This window comes from Ranitomeya imitator, chromosome 2 (assembly GCF_032444005.1).
Source record: "Ranitomeya imitator isolate aRanImi1 chromosome 2, aRanImi1.pri, whole genome shotgun sequence".
In the NCBI taxonomy this organism is placed as follows: Eukaryota; Metazoa; Chordata; class Amphibia; order Anura; family Dendrobatidae; genus Ranitomeya; species Ranitomeya imitator.
The window spans coordinates 847,180,640-847,205,060 of NC_091283.1; the positions used below are offsets into that span (position 1 = coordinate 847,180,640).

The 24,421-nt window shown below is 48.4% G+C and overlaps 1 protein-coding gene across 2 annotated transcripts in view; it reads right to left on the bottom strand.

Moving 5' to 3' along the window:
• The window catches only part of CCDC186 (coiled-coil domain containing 186), an 83,068-nt gene that overhangs the window by 33,310 nt on the left and 25,337 nt on the right, over window positions 1-24,421 (bottom strand). For both annotated transcript variants that reach the window (XM_069754353.1, XM_069754352.1), the window contains exons 3-7: window positions 16,344-16,470; window positions 2,166-2,294; window positions 1,537-1,749; window positions 1,150-1,269; window positions 728-832 (exon numbers count right to left, since the gene is read on the bottom strand). In XM_069754353.1, the coding sequence (XP_069610454.1) occupies window positions 728-832; window positions 1,150-1,269; window positions 1,537-1,749; window positions 2,166-2,294; window positions 16,344-16,470 (694 nt within the window). The remainder of the gene's footprint in view (window positions 1-727; window positions 833-1,149; window positions 1,270-1,536; window positions 1,750-2,165; window positions 2,295-16,343; window positions 16,471-24,421) is intronic.

Consider the following 24,421-nt stretch of genomic DNA (forward strand, 5'->3'; position numbering starts at 1 on the left):
AGGCCGCCCCACACTAAGCAGGCCGCCCCACACTAAGCAGGCCGTCCCACACTACGCCCCACACTACGTAGGCCGCCCCACACTACGCCCCACACTAAGCAGGCCGTCCCACACTAAGCAGGCCGTCCCACACTAAGCAGGCCGTCCCACACTAAGCAGGCCGTCCCACACTAAGCAGGCCGTCCCACACTAAGCAGGCCGTCCCACACTAAGCAGGCCGTCCCACACTAAGCAGGCCGTCCCACACTACGCCCCACACTACGTAGGCCGCCCCACACTACGCCCCACACTAAGCAGGCCGCCCCCCACACTAAGCAGGCCGCCCCACACTACGCAGGCCGCCCCACACTACGCAGGCCGCCCCACACTACGCAGGCCGCCCCCACACTAAGCAGGCCGTCCCACACTAAGCAGGCCGTCCCACACTAAGCAGGCCGTCCCACACTAAGCAGGCCGTCCCACACTAAGCAGGCCGTCCCACACTAAGCAGGCCGTCCCACACTAAGCAGGCCGTCCCACACTACGCCCCACACTACGTAGGCCGCCCCACACTACGCCCCACACTAAGCAGGCCGCCCCCCACACTAAGCAGGCCGCCCCACACTACGCAGGCCGCCCCACACTACGCAGGCCGCCCCACACTACGCAGGCCGCCCCACACTACGCAGGCCGCCCCACACTACGCCCCACACTACGCAGGCCACCCCACACACCAGTAAGTCCATACCTGATAGGTTTTTATCATTTCCTGGCAGTTCCTGCGGATCTGCTCGGACTCCTCCTTGGCTTGGTTCAGTTTGGCCGCCGTATCTCGCAGTTTGTCTTTGGTTTCCTGATGATTAAAAACGAGACAAAGATCAGACCTTTCATATTGACGGATTGGAAACAAGTCACTATTTTCTCCAGCGACCTGAAGTCTGCGAAGGATACGATCAAGAGAGGCCAAAGACATTAATAACTCTTTATAGGGGTCTTCCAGAAAAGATCTTTGATGGAAAGCTGTGCGGACCACCCCCTTTTAGTAGTCGGTCTTACCCGGGCTCGCACCCATGACTGCAGGCAGTGGGAGGGTACTGGTATGAACAGCGCCTAGGAAGCCGCTGGTGTGTCCTGCACCTGCCACATACCGGCTTCATGCCCGGCACTCACCTTGTGCGAGTCCAGCTCCGATTTTAGCTTGTTCTGGGCCCACTTCACTTTGATGGCGTAGGAGTTCACCTCTTCCTTCAGCTTCTCGATGTCGCGGCTCTGCCGGCTCGTCTCGCTCTCCTGGATTAGAGGGAAATAGAAGAAATCTGCCAGGAGGTCGGAGGGACAGAGAATTCCCACCACGTAATGGGACCAGAAAGGGGCGATGTTACGGGAGGGAAGGGCAGTATACATCCCACCCATAGGGGTACTGAGCCCCCAACTACCAGCAATAATGATCTGAATCCTTCGCTTTTCTGCCCCTGGAGTAAATAGAGTGAGGGGTGGAAATGTCGAGCGGCTGATGGCCGTCACTGCCGGAGCATCGCTCGTGTCACCGCCCGGTACCTTGGCCTCATGCAGCTGGTGCAGTCGCCCTTTTTCCTGAGTTAGGATCTTGATCCTGGCGCTGTTCTTCTCCATCTCCTTGTTGGCCTCTCGCAGTTTCCGCTCCAGAGCCTCCTTCTCTTTCCGGAGATCCAGAGACTCTTTCTCGCCTCTCACATACTTCATGACCATCGCCTCCTTCTCCTGTCGAGACTCCTCACATTTTTTATTGGCCTGGAGATTAGAGAAAGGAGAGAAGTTACTACCCGAGAGAACAGACGCCTGCAGATAATACGTTCCACCACAAGGGGGAGCAGTGACCTAGGACAGGACTGAGGAATGCCGGAGGTTCATACTGGCCAACTAAAAAATGCTGGTTACAGACTGGAAGGAAAGAAGGGTCCTACTGGATATGGCCCAACATAGCCAGTAGGGGGGTCACACTTTTAAGAACCCATGCTGCAGCCATTATAACACAGAACTTAATCGATCTGTGAATACGGATGATGGATATGGGGTAGAAGATCGGATGGGTCCTTCACGTGCAAATCACCCACCGTCACAATGTCTAATACCGCCACACGGTGCAAACATCACTGCCGATACAACATTTACACATCAACACAGGGAGTTAATCCTGCGGCCGATACCTGCTCCGTCCTCAGCGCCATCTCCTTATGCAGCTGCTGAATGGTGTTTTTAGAAGACGCATCTTGTGAAAGCAGCCGGTCTCTCGCGAATTTCAGCTCTCGGCCGAGTTCTTCAATCCTCCCCTCAAGCTGCAAAAAAGAAGAAATGTCCACAATATTAGCTAAAAATCTGCCAACACAGACGGCACTAAACCCCAGAGCTGCACTCACTATTCTGCTGGTGCAGTCACTGTGTACATACATTACATTACTGATCCTGAGTTACCTCCTGTATTATCCTCCAGAGCTGCACTCACTATTCTGCTGGTGCAGTCACTGTGTACATACATTACATTACTGATCCTGAGTTACATCCTGTATTATACCCCAGAGCTGCACTCACTATTCTGCTGGTGCAGTCACTGTGTACATACATTACATTACTGATCCTGAGTTACCTCCTGTATTATCCTCCAGAGCTGCACTCACTATTCTGCTGGTGCAGTCACTGTGTACATACATTACATTACTGATCCTGAGTTACATCCTGTATTATACCCCAGAGCTGCACTCACTATTCTGCTGGTGCAGTCACTGTGTACATACATTACATTACTGATCCTGAGTTACCTCCTGTATTATCCTCCAGAGCTGCACTCACTATTCTGCTGGTGCAGTCACTGTGTACATACATTACATTACTAATCCTGAGTTACATCCTGTATTATACTCCAGAGCTGCACTCACTATTCTGCTGGTGCAGTCACTGTGTACATACATTACATTACTGATCCTGAGTTACCTCCTGTATTATACTCCAGAGCTGCACTCACTATTCTGCTGGTGCAGTCACTGTGTACATACATTACATTACTGATCCTGAGTTACATCCTGTATTATACCCCAGAGCTGCACTCACTATTCTGCTGGTGCAGTCACTGTGTACATACATTACATTACTGATCCTGAGTTACCTCCTGTATTATACTCCAGAGCTGCACTCACTATTCTGCTGGTGCAGTCACTGTGTACATACATTACATTACTGATCCTGAGTTACCTCCTGTATTATACCCCAGAGCTGCGCTCACTATTCTGCTGGTGCAGTCACTGTGTACATACATTACATTACTGATCCTGAGTTACCTCCTGTATTATCCTCCAGAGCTGCACTCACTATTCTGCTGGTGCAGTCACTGTGTACATACATTACATTACTGATCCTGAGTTACCTCCTGTATTATACTCCAGAGCTGCACTCACTATTCTGCTGGTGCAGTCACTGTGTACATACATTACATTACTGATCCTGAGTTACATCCTGTATTATACCCAGAGCTGCACTCACTATTCTGCTGGTGCAGTCACTGTGTACATACATTACATTACTGATCCTGAGTTACATCCTGTATTATACCCCAGAGCTGCACTCACTATTCTGCTGGTGCAGTCACTGTGTACATACATTACATTACTGATCCTGAGATACCTCCTGTATTATCCTCCAGAGCTGCACTCACTATTCTGCTGGTGCAGTCACTGTGTACATACATTACATTACTGATCCTGAGTTACCTCCTGTATTATCCTCCAGAGCTGCACTCACTATTCTGCTGGTGCAGTCACTGTGTACATACATTACATTACTGATCCTGAGTTACATCCTGTATTATACCCCAGAGCTGCACTCACTATTCTGCTGGTGCAGTCACTGTGTACATACATTACATTACTGATCCTGAGTTACCTCCTGTATTATCCTCCAGAGCTGCACTCACTATTCTGCTGGTGCAGTCACTGTGTACATACATTACATTACTGATCCTGAGTTACCTCCTGTATTATCCTCCAGAGCTGCACTCACTATTCTGCTGATGCAGTCACTGTGTACATACATTACATTACTAATCCTGAGTTATATCCTGTATTATACTCCAGAGCTGCACTCACTATTCTGCTGGTGCAGTCACTGTGTACATACATTACATTACTGATCCTGAGTTACATCCTGTATGGCAGACGCGGTACTGACTAAGGTGCGCGTCTCTGACTGGGGAGCACATAGAGAGCTGCACGTAAAGGTGGTCTGTGCCAGTTCCCCCCTGGCATCACTCCCCCCACCCCCTTTAGTGATGCACTAATGGGAAGACCCCCAGCCGGCCAGTGGGCACTAGAGGGGAGGGGTCCTACGGCCACTCCTACAGGGGTTAAATCCAGGTGTCCGGCCGAGAACTTTCTCTTTCACTCTCGGCAGGACACCTGGAAGCGTTTGTCCCTGCATTCCTGTAGTAATGTCGGACCCCCTGGTCGAGGCCCTGCGGAAAGGATTGGAACAGAGAGGTGAGCACTGGCTTCAGGCCATCCTTACCGGCCTCAGGGCTCACCTCCCTGGGCCTTCTCCTGACCCCGCTCTGTCTTTCCTCACCCCTTCGTCCCCTGGCCCCATAGGTCCGTCCTCCATTATCCCATTGTCCCCTGGTCCCGTATGTCCGTCCTATATTACCCCATCGCCCGCTGGTCCCCTGGGTCCTTCCCCCAGTATCCCTTCTCCAGGGCTGTTCTCCCTCACCCCTCCGCCATCGGGCCCCCTCGGGCCTAGCTCACCTCCAAGACCTTCGGGAGCACCAGCGCCCTGCGGTCCGTCGTTAGGCCCGGCCCCGATCGGTGGACAGAGGCCCCTCTCTGCGCCGCTGTCTGTGCCGGACCCCTCGGCTGTAGGGGGTCTGGGGGCCTCTCGAAGGCGGCGGGGTAGAGCCGGGCGTCGCACCCGTCGGAGGGTGGCCGGCATCTCCTCGCCGGTTCTTGTCCGGACTCCGGTGGGGGCAGATGGCAGTGATGGGCAGCCGGCTCCGTCCCGGCTGTGCGGGGCTACATCCGGCGGCGGACGGTGTCGCCCCCTTCCCCGGCCGCTCCGGAGAGGCCGGTGGTGGCGCCGGGTGGCAGGCGATCCGCCCGCTTGCCCCGCGCCCCGGAGCGGCTCCAGGTCGGGGAGGGGAGGGCCTCGCCGCCTCGCAGCTGCAGGCGTCTTCCGGAGGCCTCGGACACCGCTCGGAGTGCTGGGGAGGCTCCGCCCAGCCACTTCCGGTCCCCGCCCACCCACTTCCGGTCGCGGCAGATGAGCGCTGAACACAGCGCTGGCCAGTCCTCGGTTGCCTTCCCTGCGGGCACATATACGCCGCCCGCAGGGGGTAACCTGGGGCTTGGTTTTAACCCCTCACTTTCCCCACAGTGCGCTGATCGGTCGAAATCGACCGATCAGCGTGCTGATTTATCACCTGGCCTGACCACCAGCCTACCCCCGGCAGACGCAGCCCTGATGCCTGTACGGGGGTATCAGGGGTCAGGCCGGAGAGGTCACAGGGCGGCTGAGGAGCGCGTTGTTCGGTCCCATGGGACCGAGCAAGGCGCTCAACAGCCGCGCAGCGGGAATCATGGCGACACCTCAGTAAACGCACCAAACACAAACACATTATCACCTCCCCCCACTGCCCAAAACCTAAATAAAAATTATCCGTTAACCGCTGCCCCGTCAAATCCCAGCAATGGGGATGAATATGGTTACCTCCTGACGCCCCCCCTTCCGATTAGCGTTACAGGACCAGCTACGGCCAATTATCCCCCTCTGTCTACTGATAGAATCCCCCCCATTGCACCGCATAATAACGGCGGACGAAGGCGTAGGCGCCACACGTCCTCCCAATCTTCCTCCGATAACTCCCGTCGCCGTTCCCGCTACTCCTCTAAACGCCCCTCCCGTCACCGTCGCAGACGCAGCTCCCATAGGAGCCGCCGCAGATCCCGGGCCACAGGATGGCCGTCATCAGCAACATCCGAGGGGTCCGAGGTATCGCTAAGTCCTGATAGGAGTCATCGTGCACGTGGCAAGTCCTCTAAATCGCGGGCACCCTCTAGGGCTTTCAGCCGGGGAGAACAATCCCCCACGGCTTCCAGCCACAACAACCACCACGCAGTCGCTGAAGACGGAGCCATCAATCCGCCACTATGTGGTAGTAATCGGGCTCCCCCCGCGGCTTCCAGCCACAACTATCACCGCGCAGTCGCTGAAGACGGAGCCATCAATCCGCCACTATGTGGTAGTAATCGGGCTCCAACGCACGATACTCAGCACATCGTCCAGTCCCACGCTGTAGCGGGAGCCAGAGTTTCCCCGTCCTGCGACATCCCCCCGTCAACATCGGCGGGGGTTCCTCCAGGATCGGTGTCCACTCGTCCAGAATCACACAGCGGTGAGTGTTCCAAGGGTAGCGAGGAAACGTTACGCTACGGGGTTAATGTGAAGGAAATGGAGCTAACTTCAGCGTTAAAGGAGATAATCCTGCAATTATCTCAGGCAAGGGGAAATGTGGTGAACAATTCAATACCACAATCCGCTAATCTACACAAAGACGCCTTCTTTTGCGGGATCAGTCCGCTAGGCGCTCATATAGACCAGGAAACGAGACTGAAGATATGGAGCAACGATTACATAGATATATGGTCGCTGTTATCAGCCGACCAACAATCGGTGGATAAAGCGAACGATAGGGGTTTTGATAGGGGGAGATCGAAAATTGCTCTAACCATGAATAATTGGCTCCAGGCCTTCGCAGTATTGGGCTGTATTATGGGCCAGAAACATCCGGAACGCTGCTCCGAATTGTTTATATATCAGGACATGATATATAGTTCATACAAGTCGCACGGCGGTTCAGCCTGGCGAAGGTACGACGAGGAGTTCCGCAGGCGTCTGGCCCTACAGCCCGATCTAGGCTGGGGGGTAAAAGCGACAGACGTGTGGTTGCGTATGATGTTGTCTCAAAAGCAGCCCCCCTTTTCAGCCACGACCACTAATTACTCCGGAGCCGCAGGTCAGAACTCAGTGGTCGTGCGAAAACCCGGGGCCTGCTGGCTATATAACGAGGGAAACTGCCGTTTCCACGCGCTATGCAAGTTCAGACACGAATGCTCCGCTTGCGGGGGGGGACACCAAGCATCAAGGTGCACTCGTCAGCCGCACAAAGGGCCTACAAGGCAGAACCCCAGTGAGCGTAACCGCGATGGCCCCCTGGCTAAAGCTCTACCCCAATAAGAAAGCGGCTCAGCAGCTGCAGGCGGGATTCTCCGACGGGTTCTTTATTCCCTTTAGGCTAACAAGAACGCCAACCCTATCCGATAACCTTAAATCGGCTCGCGAATTCCCCAAAATTCTTAGGCAAAAAATTGGAAAGGAGGTCGAATTGGGTAGGGTAGCAGGCCCCTTTACGTCGCTCCCCTTCAAAAACATTAAAATATCACCGTTAGGCATCATACCAAAAAAGGAACCCGGGAAATACCGCCTAATCCATCATTTATCTCACCCAAAGGGCGATTCGGTTAACGACGCAATTACTCCAGAAGAAGCTTCGGTCTCATACGCGTCTTTTGATAGGGCGGTAGAATTAGTGCGGGCAGCCGGGACCGGCGCCCTGCTCGCCAAATCGGACATTGAATCGGCATTCCGTTTACTACCCGTGCACCCCGAATGTTTCCACCTGCTGGGCTGCAAAGTGGACCAACACTATTACTTCGACATGTGCCTCCCAATGGGATGTTCCATCTCATGTCACTATTTCGAGCTATTCAGCACCTTCCTAGATTGGGTAGTTCAGTACGAAACGGGCAGTAAATCCCTAATTCACTACCTCGACGATTTCCTGTTCGTCGGCCCCAGAAATTCTAAACTCTGCTCCGATCTACTAGAAAAATTCAAATCTATCTCACTCAAATTCGGCGTGCCATTGTCACCGGAGAAAACGGAGGGTCCATGTAATGTATTGCCCTTTCTGGGCATTGAAATAGACACCAACTTGATGGTGTTCCGCTTACCAGAGGATAAAATACAAAAAACCCTGCAAATGTTGAAAGGCTTCCGCGAAGTTAAAAAGGTAACCCTACAGCAAATGCAGGCGTTATTGGGTCTACTGACGTTTGCCTGCCGCGTAATGCCGGTCGGCAGAGCATTCTCGCGCAGACTATATCTGGCAACAAAAGGCGCTTCGCAGCCCGGCCATAGAATTAGGCTCACTCGTTCGCTAAAAGCTGATCTGCTGGTATGGCAGACGTTCCTGCAATCGTACAACGGTCACACGTGTGTCATGGCTAGAGAGATCACAAGCAAGGAATTAGGGCTGACAATAGGGTGGAACAAAAAGGAGGGTTTCGCAGCAATCTATAAAAACCAATGGTGCAAATCTGGTTGGCCAGAAAGATGGACGACAACAAAGTGGGGGCAAGACCCAGCCCTATGGGAATTGTTTGCGGTAGTAGCAGCGTTGGAGATATGGGCCGATCTGTTGAGGAACATGAACATTCGTTTCCAAACTAAAAATGTGAAAACAGCGAGGAGTCTAAATCACATGTCGTCTTCATCCTTGCCCATACTCGCTCTCTTGCGACGGCTCGCACTGATATGCCTAGAAAACAATATTTGGTGTAGAGCCACCGGGGTGGCGGATGTTGACGAGAATATCATTAACCCATTGTTATTTTCCAATTGGCAGGCTTTCAGAATCCAGCAGCCCAACGCGCAACCCCTGGGTATCCTGTGTCCACTGTCCCTGTGGGATACAGTGGCCAATCATTGATGCCCTTAATCCGGGCCTCCGTTTCGCCAGCTACCTGGCAGGTGTATGGTAAGGCTTGGGAGGAGTGGTGCTCACTAATTCGGGGTAGGCCAGTCGATAAATGCGATCAAGCACGAAGCGCGGTGACGACTGATTTTCTAATGCGGATGAGAGGAGATGGGGCGTCGGGCACCTCGGCACAACGGAAATTATCGGGGCTAGCATTTTTCTTTCAATTATTGGGATGGGTAGACGTAACTAAGTCCTTTTGCATAAGACAAGCCATAAAAGGTTGGAAAAGGCTTCAGCCAAGCCAAGAATGTCGCCGCCCCATTTCACTGAGACTATTGCAGGACCTGATTGCGTTATCCCCGTCAGTCTGCTCATCGCAATACGAGGCAGCCCTCTTATCGGCAGCTTTTGCGACCGTCTTTTTCGGAGCACTGCGTATCAGTGAATTGCTACCGCGGTCAAAAAACGCGTCGGAAGGCGGCCTAATTTATGAGGACATAGTAATATGCAGCGACGCCCTGCGCATCAGGGTTAGAAAATCCAAATGCGATCCCACCGGTAGGGGAACATGGGTCCTGGTTAACTCCACAGAGGGCCCAGCTTACCCGCTAAAAATGGTTAGAAGATTCGCCGAGATAAGACACGCTGGTAGATTTTTCTTCACTCATACAGACGGGTCCCCTCTGACCAAGTACCAATTCCAGGCGATGTTCAAGCTATGCTTGGAAAAAACCGGCGCTAATCCAAACGAGTACGGAACACATTCGTTCCGCATAGGTGCAGCCACAGAAGCGGCCAGGGCAGGAGTGTCAGAGGCCGAGGTGCAGAGAATGGGTCGTTGGAAGTCCGCATGCTTCGCCAGATACATTAGACCCGACTTGCTTAATTAACATGTGTTGTCTCTTACAGGGGTTGAAGTTTGGGTGGTAGGAGATTCCTACGTTTACTGGGCCGAAAAGAGGGCCGAACGGCGGCCAGGAGGGATAAATCTTTACCTCCCGGGCATAAAAGTTAAATGGAGGGGTGTCAGAGGCCTCCAGTGGAAACAGGTGTTCAAAGAGATGGTTGGAATAGCAGGGATGGCGGAACACCCGGTGATAATGGTGGTACACGCGTGTGGCAATGACCTGGGCAAACAAAAGGTGGCCGAATTGTACAAATGGGTGACAACTGATATGGAAAGGTTCAGCTGTCTATTCAGGAAAATGATCCTGGTGTGGTCGGATATAACACCACGGGCCGTCTGGCACGGAGCAAGAGATAAAAAAGCCATAGAGCGGACAAGGAGCAAATTCAATGCTCGGATTGGAAAATATGTGAGAGGAAGAGGCGGTATCGTGATCCGTCACCACCAGCTACAAGGGGATAACACGCCACAATTAAGACCGGACGGAGTTCACCTAACGGACATTGGCCTCGATATTTTTCTGTCTGGTTTACAGGATGGGGTTGAACAGGCCTTAACATTGAGGGGTGGGGTCGGAGTCCCGCGTAGGTAGTACACGGGATCCTCCGTGGCGGAAGAAGCGGGGGAGGGCAAAGGTCGTAACCGCTCGTTGGGCCAATTCCCCTGTCGATCACGGACAGGAGCTCGGCGCGAGCCGCTCGTTACGATATGTAATTGCCCTTTCTCTGCTTATTTAATTAATAAACTGTGACCGACCTGTTCAACCCACCTAGGACTGTGTGTGTTTGATTACGGGACTGATGGGAGGGGGGAAGGCACTGGTTACGACACCCAGGTCTCCGCAGTCTGGCAGACGCGGTACTGTATAAGGTGCGCGTCTCTGACTGGGGAGCACACAGAGAGCTGCATGTAAAGGTGGTCTGTGCCAGTTCCCCCCTAGCATCACTCCCCCCTTAGTGATGCACTAATTAGAAGACCCCCAGCCGGCCAGTGGGCACTAGAGGGGAGGGGTCCTACGGCCACTCCTACAGGGGTTAAATCCAGGTGTCCGGCCGGAAACTTTCTCTTTCACTCTCGGCGGACACCTGGAAGCGTTTGTCCCACCCACCCTCCCTTTTAAAGGCTAATTATGATACTAACCCGCAGGAGAATGTAAATGTGTAAATTATGTTGTAATATTTAAAAAAAAAAAAAAAAAAAAAAAAAAAGTGTTTTTTTGCATACGTATGTGATATAACTAACCCTGGTAACCTTTATTAAGTCACAGCGGAAGAAGCGGGGGAGGGCAAAGGTCGTAACCGCTCGTTGGGCCAATTCCCCTGTCGATCACGGACAGGAGCTCGGCGCGAGCCGCTCGTTACGATATGTAATTGCCCTTTCTCTGCTTATTTAATTAATAAACTGTGACCGACCTGTTCAACCCACCTAGGACTGTGTGTGTTTGATTACGGGACTGATGGGAGGGGGGAAGGCACTGGTTACGACACCCAGGTCTCCACAGTCTTATACTCCAGAGCTGCACTCACTATTCTGCTGGTGCAGTCACTGTGTACATACATTACATTACTGATCCTGAGTTACATCCTGTATTATACCCCAGAGCTGCACTCACTATTCTGCTGGTGCAGTCACTGTGTACATACATTACATTACTGATCCTGAGTTACATCCTGTATTATACTCCAGAGCTGCGCTCACTATTCTGCTGGTGCAGTCACTGTGTACATAGATTACATTACTGATCCTGAGTTACCTCCTGTATTATACCCCAGAGCTGTACTCACTATTCTGCTGGTGCAGTCACTGTGTACATACATTACATTACTGATCCTGAGTTACCTCCTGTATTATACTCCAGAGTTGCGCTCACTATTCTGCTGGTGCAGTCACTGTGTACATACATTACATTACTGATCCTGAGTTACATCCTGTATTATACTCCAGAGCTGCGCTCACTATTCTGCTGGTGCAGTCACTGTGTACATAGATTACATTACTGATCCTGAGTTACCTCCTGTATTATACCCCAGAGCTGTACTCACTATTCTGCTGGTGCAGTCACTGTGTACATACATTACATTACTGATCCTGAGTTACCTCCTGTATTATACCCCAGAGCTGCGCTCACTATTCTGCTGGTGCAGTCACTGTGTACATACATTACATTACTGATCCTGAGTTACCTCCTGTATTATCCTCCAGAGCTGCACTCACTATTCTGCTGGTGCAGTCACTGTGTACATACATTACATTACTAATCCTGAGTTACATCCTGTATTATACTCCAGAGCTGCACTCACTATTCTGCTGGTGCAGTCACTGTGTACATAGATTACATTACTGATCCTGAGTTACCTCCTGTATTATACCCCAGAGCTGCACTCACTATTCTGCTGGTGCAGTCACTGTGTACATACATTACATTACTGATCCTGTGTTAAGACACACCTCATTTAAAGATTTTTCTGTATTTTCATGACTATGAAAATTGTACATTCACACTGAAGGCATCAAAACTATGAATTAACACATGTGGAATTATATACTTAAAAAAATGTGAAACTGAAATTATGTCTTATATTCTAGGTTCTTCACAGTAGCCACCTTTTGCTTTGATGACTGCTTTGCACACTCTTGGCATTCTCTTGATGAGCTTCAAGAGGTAGTCACCGGGAATGGTCTTCCAACAATCCTGAAGGAGTTCCCATGATGTTTAGCACTTGTTGGCCCTTTTGCCTTCACTCTGCGTCCAGCTCATCCCAAACCATCTCGATTGGGTTCAGGTCTGGTGACTGTGGAGGCCAGGTCATCTGGTGTAGCCCCCCATCACTCTCCTTCTTGGTCAAATAGCCCTTACACATCTTGGAGGTGTTTGGGGTCATTGTCCTGTTGAAAAATAAATGATGGTCCAACTAAACGCAAACCGGATGGAATAGCATGCCGCTGCAAGATGTTGTGGTAGCCATGCTGGTTCAGTATGCCTTCAATTTTGAATAAATGCCCATCAGTGTCACCAGCAAAGCCCCCCCACACCATCACACACCATCACACCTCCTCCTCCTTCCTTCACGGTGGGAACCAGGCATGTAGAGTCCATCCGTTCACCTTTTCTGCGTCGCACAAAGACACGGTGGTTGGAACCAAAGATCTCAAATTTGGACTCATCAGACCAAAGCACAGATTCCCACTGGTCTAATGTCCATTCCTTGTGTTCTTTAGCCCAAACAAGTCTCTTCTGCGTGTTGCCTGTCCTTAGCAGTGGTTTCCTAGCAGCTAATTTAGCATGAAGGCTGCTGCACAAAGTCTCCTCTTAACAGTTGTTGTAGAGATGTGTCTGCTGCTAGAACTCTGTGTGGCATTGACCTGGTCTCTAATCTGAGCTGCTGTTAACCTGCGATTTCTGAGGCTGGTGACTCGGATAAACTTATCCTCAGAAGCAGAGGTGACTCTTGGTCTTCCTTTCCTGGGGCGGTCCTCATGTGAGCCAGTTTCTTTGTAGCGCTTGATGGTTTTTGCCACTGCACTTGGGGACACTTTCAAAGTTTTCCCAATTTTTCGGACTGACTGACTTTCATTTCTTAAAGTAATGATGGCCACTCGTTATTCTTTACTTAGCTGCTTTTTTCTTGCCATAATACAAATTCTAACAGTCTATTCAGTAGGACTATCAGCTGTGTATCCACCAGATACACAACACAACTAATGGTCCCAACCCCATTTATAAGGCAAGAAATCCCACTTATTAAACCTGACAGGGCACACCTGTGAAGTGAAAACCATTCCCGGTGACTACCTCTTGAAGCTCATCAAGAGAATGCCAAGAGTGTGCAAAGCAGTCATCAAAGCAAAAGGTGGCTACTTTGAAGAACCTAGAATATAAGACATATTTTCAGCTGCTTCACACTTTTTTGTTAAGTATATAATCCCACATGTGTTAATTCATAGTTTTGATGCCTTCAGTGTGAATGTACAATTTTCATAGTCATGAAAATACAGAAAAATCTATAAATGAGAAGGTGTGTCCAAACTTTTGGTCTGTACTGTACATTGATCACTTTCTTGGCTGGATGAAAACATTTGTTTTCTTCCTGTTAAGAAATGAAAAGCGGACGAAAAAGAGGCAAAAAGGGACATTTGATGACATTTCTGTTCCCTTTCTGTACTGAATATTCTTATTTCTGATTTTTTTTTTTTTTATCCCAAAATGATATAAAAAAAAAATGGAAGTAATTGCTAGACAAACAAATGGAGCATTAAAGGGAACCTGCCATAAATTTATGCTGCCAAAACCACGGACGGCGGAGTCAGAGTCTGGCGGGTGACTGCAGCCATGTACAGGTCTTACTATGCTGACTGTGAAGTGCAGTCGGCTGGTGACTACGGGGTTAATTCATTGTAAAGCCCCCCTCATCGATATTAGGGAGGGGAGGCCTGCACCCCTGGTAAGGAGCCGCTCATGAGCATTCGGGTCTGGGCTAAAAAAAGCTTCTGGACTTTTCATACAACATTGTACACAATGGGTAATTATAGGCAAAACGTGACTTCTGTCGTCAGCTCCCTGACACTGATACACTGTAACAACACCGCTGCTCCAAGACTAAGACATTAAGTAGGTCGCCTAACAAGTTTTCTAATAAGCCAAAACTCTGACTCTGCAGGTGACAGGAGTGAGCTGGGGGCGACGAATCTCATTCCTACACGTGAGGCCGATGACACAACGTAAAAGCATCTCCTACACATCCGACTACACCGTGAATCAGAGCGAGACGTCACCAACCAACAGGCGAACACAGCACGCAACTAGCAAAGAGTGACACCGGAAGAGAGGAGTCACCAAATAATCAGAGGAGCGACAAAACAGCTAACAATACAAACATACAACCACCATAATACTGCCCCTATATACAAGGATATAACTACTATAATACTGCTCCTATGTACAAGAATATAACTACTATAATACTGCCCCTATGTACAAGAATATAACTACTATAATACTGCCCCTATATACAAGGATATAACTACTATAATACTGCTCCTATGTACAAGAATATAACTACTATAATACTGCCCCTATATACAAGGATATAACTACTATAATACTGCTCCTATGTACAAGAATATAACTACTATAATACTGCTCCTATGTACAAGAATATAACTACTATAATACTGCCCCTATGTACAAGAATATAACTACTATAATACTGCTCCTATGTACAAGAATATAACTACTATAATACTGCCTCCTATGTACAAGAATATAATTACTATAATACTGCCCCTATGTACAAGAATATAACTACTATAATACTGCCCCTATGTACAAGAAAATAACTACTATAATACTGCTCCCTATGTACAAGAATATAACTACTATAATACTGCTCCTATGTACAAGAATATAACTACTATAATACTGCTCCTATGTACAAGAATATAACTACTATAATACTGCCCCCTATGTACAAGAATATAACTACTATAATACTGTCCCCTATATACAAGAATATAACTACTATAATACTGCTCCTATGTACAGGAATATAACTACTATAATACTGCTCCTATATACAAGAATATAACTACTATAATACTGCCCCTATGTACAAGAATATAACTACTATAATACTGCTCCTATGTACAAGAATATAACTACTATAATACTGCTCCTATGTACAAGAATATAATTACTATAATACTGCCCCTATGTACAAGAATATAACTACTATAATACTGCCCCTATGTACAAGAATATAACTACTATAATACTGCTCCTATGTACAAGAATATAACTACTATAACACTGCTCCTATGTACAAGAATATAACTACTATAATACTGCTCCTATGTGCAAAAAAAGTACAATAATACTGACAAGAATAACTATTATAGTACTAGCTTCTATCCTAGCTTAGACTAGGTTCACATTTGCGGTTCAGTCCGCAGCGTTTCGTACGCAACCGCAAGTGCATGGCAAAACGAATGTAAACACATGATAATGCTGCGTTCATCAGCATCAACTTATGCATGACGGATAAGGCGACTTTCACACTTCCGTTGGTACGGGGCCGTCGCCATGCGTTGGCCCGACGTACCAACGGGCGTTGTGAAATAAATGAACAACGGGGCAGCGGATGCAGTTTTTTTAACGCAGTTCCGGCCACGCATGCGCAGTCAAAAATGGCGGGCACGTCGCTCAAAAAAACGTTACATGTAACTTATGTGACAACGGTCCGCCAAAACACGACGCGTTTGAGTTGTTTATGTGCATGCGTTTGTTATGAAAACATTTTTGAAGAATTTCATTGACAAGCATGGGATTTCTGTGTATAGACCCTTGTGCGAATCCATGTCCTTGAGTTCCTATGCGTTCCCATAGACTATAATGCGTTGTTTTGATGCACTCCTTCCGCCAGCGTCCGCATGCGTATGGCGGCGGAAATTTGACGCCAAAAATGTTTTAACATGGTGCTTCAGCCGCACATCGCCAAAAAAACGCATGAGTAAGCAAACGCGGGCGAAAGCATTCACCTGCGTCTACAATGTGAAAGACAGGAAATCAAGACGCATGCGGACACAAATATGACCCCAGCCTTAGGGTGGGCTTCGACTGCAGACCACGGGAGGAATTCTTATTATTACTTCCTGCTGATGATTATAACAGGACAGTTCTACCTTTTTGATGGATTGGAGGTGCAGGACCTCGGTCTCCCCTCTTTTCTTCAGTTCTTCTCTTAGATGATCTTTCTCAGAACAAATATCCAAGATCAGCTGCTGATGCTTCTTATTCTCCCCGATTAACCTGGAAAACAAAGGAAATGAAAACCGCACATTACACGGACCGGAACTGGAGCAAAACATCACAAGGACTAAGGCGGCACGGCCACGGAACACATAAATGCCTCTAAGCCCGGGACCGTGACTGGTAGGAATCACCGACTGTGTCTCTGGATGGAAAGATGGATTCTGGACTTATGTGCTTTAATGAAAATGGAATAAAAAGGTATTTTTTATGGACATCGTCCACGCGGGACTTCTGCTTCACCTTCATACTATTGCAGCACGGCATGACCCACGCGGCGGGACTGAGAGGAGGTGAGCTGAGCTCTGTGGCTTCTTTCCAGTATCATAGTAGTTACTAGATGGTGGCCCGATTCTAACGCATCGGGTATTCTAGAATATGCATGTCCATGTAGTATATTGCCCAGCCACGTAGTATATTGCCCAGCCACGTAGTATATTGCCCAGTCACGTAGTATATTGCCCAGCCACGTAGTATATTGCCCAGCCACGTAGTATATTGCCCAGCCACGTAGTATATTGCCCAGCCACGTAGTATATTGCCCAGCCACGTAGTATATTGCCCAGCCACGTAGTATATTGCCCAGCCACGTAGTATATTGCCCAGCCACGTAGTATATTGTCCAGTCACGTAGTATATTGCCCAGTCACGTAGTATATTGCCCAGCCACGTAGTATATTGCCCAGCCACGTAGTATATTGCCCAGCCACGTAGTATATTGCCCAGCCACGTAGTATATTGCCCAGCCACGTAGTATATTGCCCAGCCACGTAGTATATTGCCCAGTCACGTAGTATATTGCCCAGCCACGTAGTATATTGCCCAGCCACGTAGTATATTGCCCAGCCACGTAGTATATTGCCCAACCACGTAGTATATTGACCAGCCACGTAGTATATTGCCCAACCACGTAGTATATTGCCCAACCACGTAGTATATTGCCCAGCCACGTAGTATATTGCCCAGCCACGTAGTATATTGCCCAGCCACGTAATATATTGCCCAGCCGCAAAGTATATTGCCCAGCGACGTAGTATATTGCCCAGCCACGTAGTATATTGCCCAGCCACGTAGTATATTGCCCAGCCACGTAGTATATTGCCCAGCCACGTAGTATATTGCCCAGCCACGTAGTATATTGCCCAGCCACGTAGTATATTGCCCAGCCACGTAGTATATTGCCCAGCCACGTACTATATTGGCCAGCACAGAGCCACGTAGTATAGAGACATTTAAAAAAAAAAAAAAACATATACTCACCTTCCGAAGGCCCGTTGAAGTTCTGCTATACTCACCCTCCGCCGCCTTTTCCGCTCCTCGCGACGCTCCCGGGATCGCTCCATTGCAGGCGGCAGCTTCCGGTCCCAGGGCTGGTGTGAGCGCAGGACCTATGATGACGTCACGGCAGGTCCTTGTCGCACACCAGCCCTGGGACCGGAAGCTGCCGCTTGCAATGGAGCGGTCCCGGGAGCGTCGCGAGGAGCGGAAAAGGCAGCGGATGGTGAGTATAGCAGGTTTTTTGTTTTTTTTTATTATTTTTAACATGACATATTTTTTACTATTGATGCTGCATAGGCAGCATCAATAGTAAATAGTTGGGGACACACAGGGTTAATAGCAGCGGTAACGGAGTGCGTTACACCGCGGGCCGTTACCGCTGCCATTAACCCTGTGTGAGCGGTGAGTGGAGGGGATTACGGAGCGGGCGCCGGGCAGTGAGTGCAGGGGAGTAGGGGAGGGACTAATTGGACTGTACCCATCGCTGATTGGTTGCGGCAGCCATGACAGGCAGCTGCCGAGACCAATCAGCGAACGAATAACCGTGACAGAAGGACAGACAGACGGAAGTGACCCTTAGGCAATTATATATATAGATAATGTCCTTACACAGGGCTGTGGAGTCAGTGTCCTGGTAAATGAGGAGTCGGAGGTTTGGCTTACCGACTCCACAGCCCTGCAGTGACAATAACGCAGCCAGCTGCCAGGTTACTTTCCATCACGCTCGCCTCAGGCCAAAACACCATTGTACAGGAGGGGAGGAGGTGAGCTGTGACATCACCGACTGTGAATGAAGAAACTGCTATACACAGCATCTAGAGCATAATCCTGTCTGTGGTGATAATGAGACTGCTGAAAGGTCTTCAATCCAGGATAGGCAGTATGGCTCTAGCATTAAGAGTGAAAATGACAAGATTTCAGTTATTTTTATATGAAAAATACGATGTGGAAATGAAGTATAGAAAGTAGTTCTAAATTATACAAGCATGATGTAGGCTCCGTCCATCCCTAATGGTCTCTACAAAAGCTTCCTGTGCAGTAATATCCTGATCCTTGGTGCGAGGACGTTACTCGCTGCCTTCGCTCCGTCTCCCGGCCACACATTGCAGCAGTCGGGGATTTTCTGCTGCACAAAAGCTTCATAATCCGATCAAATACTAAACAAAGCCCAGAATTGCAGAGTAAGGCTGCACTCGGGGCCATTGTCTCGCCGCACGCACCCTACAGTGATGTGATCAGATGATCGCTGGCGATCCCACTGCAGCGGTAATACAGTAGGACACGGCGGCCATTCATACCGACAGGTCTGACCTGTACACGTCCTACACGTGAGCAGCACATACTAACGGGTCAGAGAAGACGAGTTACTAAGGGGTAGGAGGCTCCTGACTGATCGCTCGGACCGGAGATACGGTGGCGCTGCCGGCCCAAACCCTGCGCTCTCTGCTGTGGTTATAGGAAGCCTGGCCTGTGCCGCAGCAGAGGAGAGGAGCTGCACCAGCCATCGGCCAACCTCCGGAGCGGCGCTTACAAGCTGAACTCCCTGCCCAGGAGACCGGCCTGCTGACAAGACGCAGAGGTGGACGGCAACCTGGACAACAAGCAGCAAACAATGACAATAACAATCCTTCATTCTTCAGAACAGAAAGGATTTTAACAAGAGGTACGGTAAATAAACTGCAAAGTTATTACCAGAACCTTTCAGCCCATTTATGATGTCAGACGGCTTTAATAAAACATTGTGCATATTTCAATATACTCTGCATTTACATTTGTCATCTTTTGCTGTCAAACAATTACAGTTTACAGGTAGAGTCTGAAAAAAACACTGATAATGAGCGGTGGGGCTGTTACAATGTAGCAGGGCAGACATGTCTGGGGGGGGGACACACAGACGCAACCGGGGGGGGGGGGTTACACAGGCGCAACGGGGGGGGGGGGGGGGGGGGGTTTACACAGGCGCAACCGGGGGGCACACAGGCGCATCCGGGGGGGGCACACGGGTGCAACCGGGAGGGGGGGGGTGCACACAGACGCAACCAGGGGGGCACACAGACGAAACCAGTCCATCACAGAGGAGGATAAGGGTGTAACTCAGGGTCAGTAATGTAATACTTTGTACAAAAAGAAAAAAAAAGCATGAACCACACATCCCAAAATCATACGTTGATCTAAAGCCGCTAGGCAAAAATTTATATACTGAACATGAGGTTTTCAGTTTAACATTCTGATCAGACTGTATGAAGCCCACTGCCACGTCACGGCAAACCTCGTAGTGGGTCCTATCGCCCTAACGGAGCGGAGCCGTGCGGCGACCACCGCCACCATGCACCAGCAGGGCGGACGGCCTGTTGCCCCACAGCACCCATGCTACGAGACTGAGCCCCCAAGACTCCAGACCGCGCCGCCCCACCAGCACAAAGCCACAGCAACAATGGCCGCCACACAGCACCAACACCAAAATGAAAGGAGCACTTAAACTCACCTTCCTCCAGCTCTTCAGTGAGAGCCAAAATGGGCTAGACCCCTGTACAGTCTCCTGCTAATTAAAATCACCTGAGCCAAATGGGAGGACTGCACCAGCAGAATAGTGAGTGCAGCTCTGGAGTATAATACAGGAGGTAACTCAGGATCAGTAATGTAATGTATGTACACAGTGACTGAACCAGCAGAATAGTGAGTGCAGCTCTGGGGTATAATACAGGATGTAACTCAGGATCAGTAATGTAATGTATGTACACAGTGACTGCACCAGCAGAATAGTGAGTGCAGCTTTGGGGTATAATACAGGAGGTAACTCAGGATCAGTAATGTAATGTATGTACACAGTGACTGCACCAGCAGAATAGTGAGTGCAGCTCTGGGGTATAATACAGGAGGTAACTCAGGATCAGTAATGTAATGTATGTACACAGTGACTGCACCAGCAGAATAGTGAGTGCAGCTTTGGGGTATAATACAGGAGGTAACTCAGGATCAGTAATGTAATGTATGTACACAGTGACTGCACCAGCAGAATAGTGAGTGCAGCTCTGGGGTATAATACAGGAGGTAACTCAGGATCAGTAATGTAATGTATGTACACAGTGACTGCACCAGCAGAATAGTTAGTGCAGCTCTGGAGTATATTACAGGATGTAACTCAGGATCAGTAATGTAATGTATGTACACAGTGACTGCACCAGCAGAATAGTGAGTGCAGCTCTGGAGTATAATACAGGATGTAACTCAGGATCAGTAATGTAATGTATGTACACATTGACTGCACCAGCAGAATAGTGAGTGCAGCTCTGGAGTATAATACAGGATGTAACTCAGGATCAGTAATGTAATGTATGTACACAGTGACTGCACCAGCAGAATAGTGAGTGCAGCTCTGGGGTATAATACAGAATGTAACTCAGGATCAATAATGTAATGTATGTACACAGTTACTGCACCAGCAGAATAGTGAGTGCAGCTCTGGAGTATAATACAGGATGTAACTCAGGATCAGTAATGTAATGTATGTACACAGTGACTGCACCAGCGGAATAGTGAGCGCAGCTCTGGGATATAATACAGGATGTAACACAGGATCAGTAATGTAATGTATGTACACAGTGACTGCACCAGCAGAATAGTGAGTGCAGCTCTGGAGTATAATACAGGATGTAACTCAGGATCTGTAATGTAATGTTTGTACACAGTGACTGCACCAGCAGAATAGTGAGTGCAGCTCTGGGGTATAATACAGGATGTAACTCAGGATCAGTAATGTATGTACACAGTGACTGCACCAGCAGAATAGTGAGTGCAGCTCTGGCATATAATACAGGATGTAACTCAGGATCAGTAATGTAATGTATGTACACAGTCAGTGCACCAACAGAATAGTTAGTGCAGCTCTGGGGTATAATACAGGAGTAGACTCAGGATCAGTAATGTAATGTATGTACACAGTGACTGCACCAGCAGAATAGTGAGTGCAGCTCTGGGGTATAATACAGGGTGTAACTCAGGATCAGTAATGTAATGTATGTACACAGTGACTGCACCAGCAGAATAGTGAGTGCAGCTTTGGCATATAATACAGGATGTAACTCAGGATCAGTAATGTAATGTATGTACACAGTCAGTGCACCAACAGAATAGTTAGTGCAGCTCTGGGGTATAATACAGGAGTAGACTCAGGATCAGTAATGTAATGTATGTACACAGTGACTGCACCAGCAGAATAGTGAGTGCAGCTCTGGAGTATAATACAGGATGTAACTCAGGATCAGTAATGTAATATATGTACACAGTGACTGCACCAGCAGAATAGTGAGTGCAGCTCTGGGGTATAATACAGGATGTAACTCAGGATCAGTAATGTAATGTATGTACACAGTGACTGCACCAGCAGAATAGTGAGTGCAGCTCTGGGGTATAATACAGAATGTAACTCAGGATCAATAATGTAATGTATGTACACAGTTACTGCACCAGCAGAATAGTGAGTGCAGCTCTGGAGTATAATACAGGATGTAACTCAGGATCAGTAATGTAATGTATGTACACAGTGACTGCACCAGCAGAATAGTGAGTGCAGCTCTGGAGTATAATACAGGAGGTAACTCAGGATCAGTAATGTAATGTATGTACACAGTGACTGCACCAGCAGAATAGTGAGTGCAGCTCTGGAGTATAATACAGGAGGTAACTCAGGATCAGTAACGTAATGTATGTACACAGTGACTGCACCAGCAGAATAGTGAGTGCAGCTCTGGGGTATAATACAGGAGGTAACTCAGGATCAGTAACGTAATGTATGTACACAGTGACTGCACCAGCAGAATAGTTAGTGCAGCTCTGGGGTATAATACAGGATGTAACTCAGGATCAGTAATGTAATGTATGTACACAGTGACTGCACCAGCAGAATAGTGAGTGCAGCTCTGGAGTATAATACAGGAGGTAACTCAGGATCAGTAATGTAATGTATGTACACAGTGACTGCACCAGCAGAATAGTTAGTGCAGCTCTGGAGTATATTACAGGATGTAACTCAGGATCAGTAATGTAATGTATGTACACAGTGACTGCACCAGCAGAATAGTGAGTGCAGCTCTGGAGTATAATACAGGAGGTAACTCAGGATCAGTAACGTAATGTATGTACACAGTGACTGCACCAGCAGAATAGTGAGTGCAGCTCTGGGGTATAATACAGGAGGTAACTCAGGATCAGTAATGTAATGTATGTACACAGTGACTGCACCAGCAGAATAGTTAGTGCAGCTCTGGGGTATAATACAGGATGTAACTCAGGATCAGTAATGTAATGTATGTACACAGTGACTGCACCAGCAGAATAGTTAGTGCAGCTCTGGGGTATAATACAGGATGTAACTCAGGATCAGTAATGTAATGTATGTACACAGTGACTGCACCAGCAGAATAGTGAGTGCAGCTTTGGGGTATAATACAGGAGGTAACTCAGGATCAGTAATGTAATGTATGTACACAGTGACTGCACCAGCAGAATAGTGAGTGCAGCTCTGGGGTATAATACAGGAGGTAACTCAGGATCAGTAATGTAATGTATGTACACAGTGACTGCACCAGCAGAATAGTGAGTGCAGCTCTGGAGTATAATACAGGATGTAACTCAGGATCAGTAATGTAATGTATGTACACAGTGACTGCACCAGCAGAATAGTGAGTGCAGCTCTGGGGTATAATACAGGAGGTAACTCAGGATCAGTAATGTAATGTATGTACACAGTGACTGCACCAGCAGAATAGTGAGTGCAGCTCTGGAGTATAATACAGGATGTAACTCAGGATCAGTAATGTAATGTACACAGTGACTGCACCAGCAGAATAGGGAGTGCAGCTCTGGAGTATAATACAGGATGTAACTCAGGATCAGTAATGTAATGTATGTACACAGTGACTGCACCAGCAGAATAGTGAGTGCAGCTCTGGAGTATAATACAGGAGGTAACTCAGGATCAGTAATGTAATGTATGTACAAAGTGACTGCACCAGCAGAACAGTGAGCGCAGCTCTGGGGTATAATACAGGATGTAACTCAGGATCAGTAATGTAATGTATGTACAAAGTGACTGCACCAGCAGAACAGTGAGTGCAGCTCTGGGGTATAATACAGGATGTAACTCAGGATCAATAATGCAATGTATGTACACAGTGACTGCACCAGCAGAATAGTGAGCGCAGCTCTGGGGTATAATACAGGATGTAACTCAGGATCAGTAATGTAATGTATGTACACAGTGACTGCACCAGCAGAATAGTTAGTGCAGCTCTGGGGTATAATACAGGATGTAACTCAGGATCAGTAATGTAATGTACAGTTAGGTCCATATATATTTGGACAGAGACAACATTTTTCTAATTTTGGTTATAGACATTACCACAATGAATTTTAAACAAAACAATTCAGATGCAGTTGAAGTTCAGACTTTCAGCGTTCATTTGAGGGTATCCACATTAAAATTGGATGAAGGGTTTAGGAGTTTCAGCTCCTTAACATGTGCCACCCTGTTTTTAAAGGGGCCAAAAGTAATTGGACAGATTCAATAGTTTTAAATAAAATGTTCATTTTTAGTACTTGGTTGAAAACCCTTTGTTGGCAATGACTGTCTGAAGTCTTGAACTCATGAATATCACCAGACGCTGTTTCCTCT